This window comes from Diadema antillarum, unplaced genomic scaffold (assembly GCF_040938485.1).
Source record: "Diadema antillarum isolate AM-2024a unplaced genomic scaffold, OU_Dant_1.0 scf00000036, whole genome shotgun sequence".
NCBI classification, from domain to species: domain Eukaryota; kingdom Metazoa; phylum Echinodermata; class Echinoidea; order Diadematoida; family Diadematidae; genus Diadema; species Diadema antillarum.
In genome coordinates this window covers 2741557-2745031 of record NW_027270925.1, presented here as the reverse complement: position 1 = coordinate 2745031, position 3475 = coordinate 2741557, and the positions used below count along the sequence as shown (strand labels likewise).

At 41.4% G+C, this 3475-nt stretch overlaps 1 protein-coding gene across 1 annotated transcript; it reads left to right on the top strand.

Moving 5' to 3' along the window:
- Window positions 1-1758: 1758 nt before the first annotated feature.
- LOC139708270 (uncharacterized) lies at window positions 1759-3033 on the top strand (the record flags this gene model as incomplete). The annotated part of the gene is made up of 2 exons (XM_071620244.1): window positions 1759-2085; window positions 2671-3033. Coding segments are annotated over 2 exons (690 nt in total), but the record flags the coding sequence as incomplete, so codon positions are not given.
- Window positions 3034-3475: the final 442 nt, after the last annotated feature.

Here is a 3475-nt window from a genome sequence, read left to right as displayed (position 1 = left end):
CGAAAAAAGAAAGAAACAATGATGTTTAATTTGATATTAGCATAACATATTGACCTGATGATGTAGTTGTCTTGGCATTTGCTGTGTCTCACACAATACACATTTGTGCTGTGCAGTACCATGCATTTGTGCCATGTATTTGTTCTGTGAGTGCACTAACAATGTCACACGCATATTTCACATTCCCTCTCTCAGATAATTCCCTCATTTTTATGCATTTTGATGGCCTAAAGAGTGCTCTTTCATTCATCAAATCCAAATACAGACTCTGCTGAGCAAGTTTGGAGATATGGCAAATGCTTTCCTTTTCTTTTAGAAGAGTATGCTTGAAATATGTGGTGTTAGAGGATTGAGCATTTTCATTTTGTCGTATCATTAGTTTTCGTGCTACAGTAGAAGTAGACTGACTTTTTAAATATGAATTTAGTGCATGATGCAAAAAGGAAGGGGAAGGGAAAAATAGGTAGTGCTGCCCCATTTCCCTCATTCAAACAGATAAAACGGAAGTGTGTAGCTGAATTGGGTAATATTTTGTAGGTCCAAAGGTCAAAGGGACTGGGATTATTACCTCCCAGATCAGATCAGACCTCAGTGTGTGGTTTGGAGCTTTTGACAAGGGAATGATTTTCAAGACTGTGGGTTTTGTATTGTAAATAAAAGATGCCTCAGGCATGTGGATGAGATGTTTAAAACCTTTACAAGAAGGTGATGTCATTTAGGGCAAACTAGTCTGGTCTCTTACTACTTGTCCTACACACCATTCATGGCAAGCTCTGGGAATTTTAATAAAAAGTTGATAGACATCCCTGAAGAAAGAGGGAGGAAAGTTGGGGTCCCATTTCGAGAAGAGATGTTTCGTTATTGTAGGTTGCAATAGACTGCAGCTGTAGTCACAGGAACGGGAATGTTGACAATCGATCTGTGTCTGTGGTAGCAAAGTTGATCTATGGTAGCAAAGTTGCAGTCATGTAATATCCTTGTGCAACTGCACCCTGGCCAGTCCAATTTGAAAATCAATCATTATTGTCAAGACTTTGTGGCGTGAGAGATCACTGTTTACAAGACTTCATTCATATGGTGTTAGTTGGAGGCAGTTTGTCACTTCCTTGGAGTTTAAGAGCCTCTGTTTCTAAAGTGGTATTATGTTTAAAGAGCCATCCAACCTATGGGTCTTCCTTCTAGAGTCAGTTTACATCAGTTATGAATGTAGTTAAAGAACTTGGGATATTTGATATAAACAAACAGATTGGGAAAGAGGAATGGTTCTGCAATACATGTAGTTATCAATGACTTGGATCCCTTGCAAAGGTAAAGTGCTTTCAGTCTGCAGGCTGTGCATATTTAATAAAGGTGATCTAACCCGCAATGTAGTTTGTGTTGTGAAAACACACTTCCTTGGCATCATGTAACAAGGGGATCATTTTCACGTTCTCAAAATTTTCCCACAAATTGGATTGAGCTCCGAGAGAGGCAAGCTTGCCAAGCCAAAACCTGTGTGAGAATATCACACGATGATAAAGTCTCATGTTGGCGCGTTTTTACTTTTGAACAATTTGTACGAGACTTCATTGTCAGTTTCCTGGAGATGGCGAAACTTCATTGCTTAGAGTAGGATGGCTTTGATGTAGATGCTCGTCTCATATTAGTCACATGATCTTTGCCCTCCAATGGGAGGGATGTCTTAACCAGCCTCTGCACTTGTCGTTTTGCAAACTGATATTTGTATGTGGAATTGTCATCTCATTGCACTAACCAAACATTCTGTTGGGTCTCTCTCTTTCTCTTCCTTTCGCTGTTTTTTTTCCTCCATCTATATTCTTCCTCCTTCTTTCCACATGTTTCCTCCCCCCTCCCCCTCCACTTTCTTTGTTTTTTAACCTATCTCTCTGTGCACAGGACCTATTCCCAGGCGAGACTTTCCTAGATTATGTGCCGCTCAAAGAGTACCGGCACGATAAGTACTATAGGGGCGGGCCTCCTAACTCTAGGAACAATAACAGTGTGAAACCTTCCTCTAATAATCAGGAGGACAAGCCGGCACCGCAGCAGGGCCAGTTTGTCTGCAACTACCCACACTGTGAAGCGGTGAGTACACTGTCTCTCTCTCTCTCTCTCTCTCTCTCTACACCTACACATTCATTGACCCATTTTCAGAAAGTTGGTTTTAATCAATATCTTGGTTTAAATTTTAGTCCATGGACTCTAATATGCATAAAATGGTGTATCTTTCACAATGCATGTATAAACGTGCCGTTGTTAGTGGCTGTCTGTTTGCCTATATGCAATCTGTCATGTGCATTTACGCAGAAGAAATTTGCTTAAACCATGGACTAAATTGAAACCACTTTTGTGAATATGGGCCATTGCTTGCCATCATGATTTTATGCCACATTCTTCTTCTTTTTTAATAAAAAAAAGGAATACAAGGAGTAGCATTTAACTGCCAAGCTTTTTGACTGACGAAGATGTAGTCCTTTTAAAAAACTAGAATGCGGAGAGAGAAGAGGAAAATATCCTACCTACCAACGGCACATAACATTTCGGGCAAATGGGGCTGCCTCGACCGTTGGGAACATGACGTAAATGTAGCATTAGCAGGGACTTTTGTAAGAATGTGTAATTGATTTAATGCAAAGTCGACGATTCAAGTCATCTTGTTATATATTGCAGTCCTTCAAGTCGAGGCAAGCATTGAATGGTCACATACGGGTGCATGGGGGAAGCTACAAGCCAGCCAACACCACCAGTACCACCACCTCCAGTGCTGCCAGCAACCAGTCGAGATCAACCACGACGTCGTCTTCGTCTACGACGTCCTCCTCGTACAGGGGAGGTGGGGGCATGGGGCAGAATGCCAAGCGGATGCCGCAAGACTCCTCCGACGAGATGAATGACGACGATGATGAGGAGGACGAGGAGGACAGCGAAGAAGGCTCATCAAGAGAGATGTCCGAGAACGACCAGGACGATGATGACCTCTCCAGTGAAGACGATTCCTCGCCTCGTTTCCCATGCAAGATATGTCATAAGTGAGTTCTCATTCTATTACTGTATAGTATACTCCATATTTTCAGTGAGTCTAATTTGTTATTAATCTGGACTTCCCAATAATTTCGCGAGTATTTAACTACGCGATCGTGGAGTCGCAGTAATGAACGGAGAAATGTACACTTGCATGTCGTATTCATGTCAAGATCACAGTTAACAATTTCGCATGTTGCTGAATTCATGATTAGCACTTGACTTGCAAAATTCATTTATTATCCAAACCTTGCAAAATGTATGGCCTACACAGTTATGAAGAGACTGTTTACGTTGCTCCTGTTTAAGAGCAAAAGCATTGAAGCCATAGGATGTCACATGTAAGTGTTCACATAAGAGCACTACACTGCACACTGAGTGGACGACGTCTATCTTTGTGAAAACTTATTTTAAAAACCTCGCAATATCAGCGACACTGTGAGAAGAGAAACCT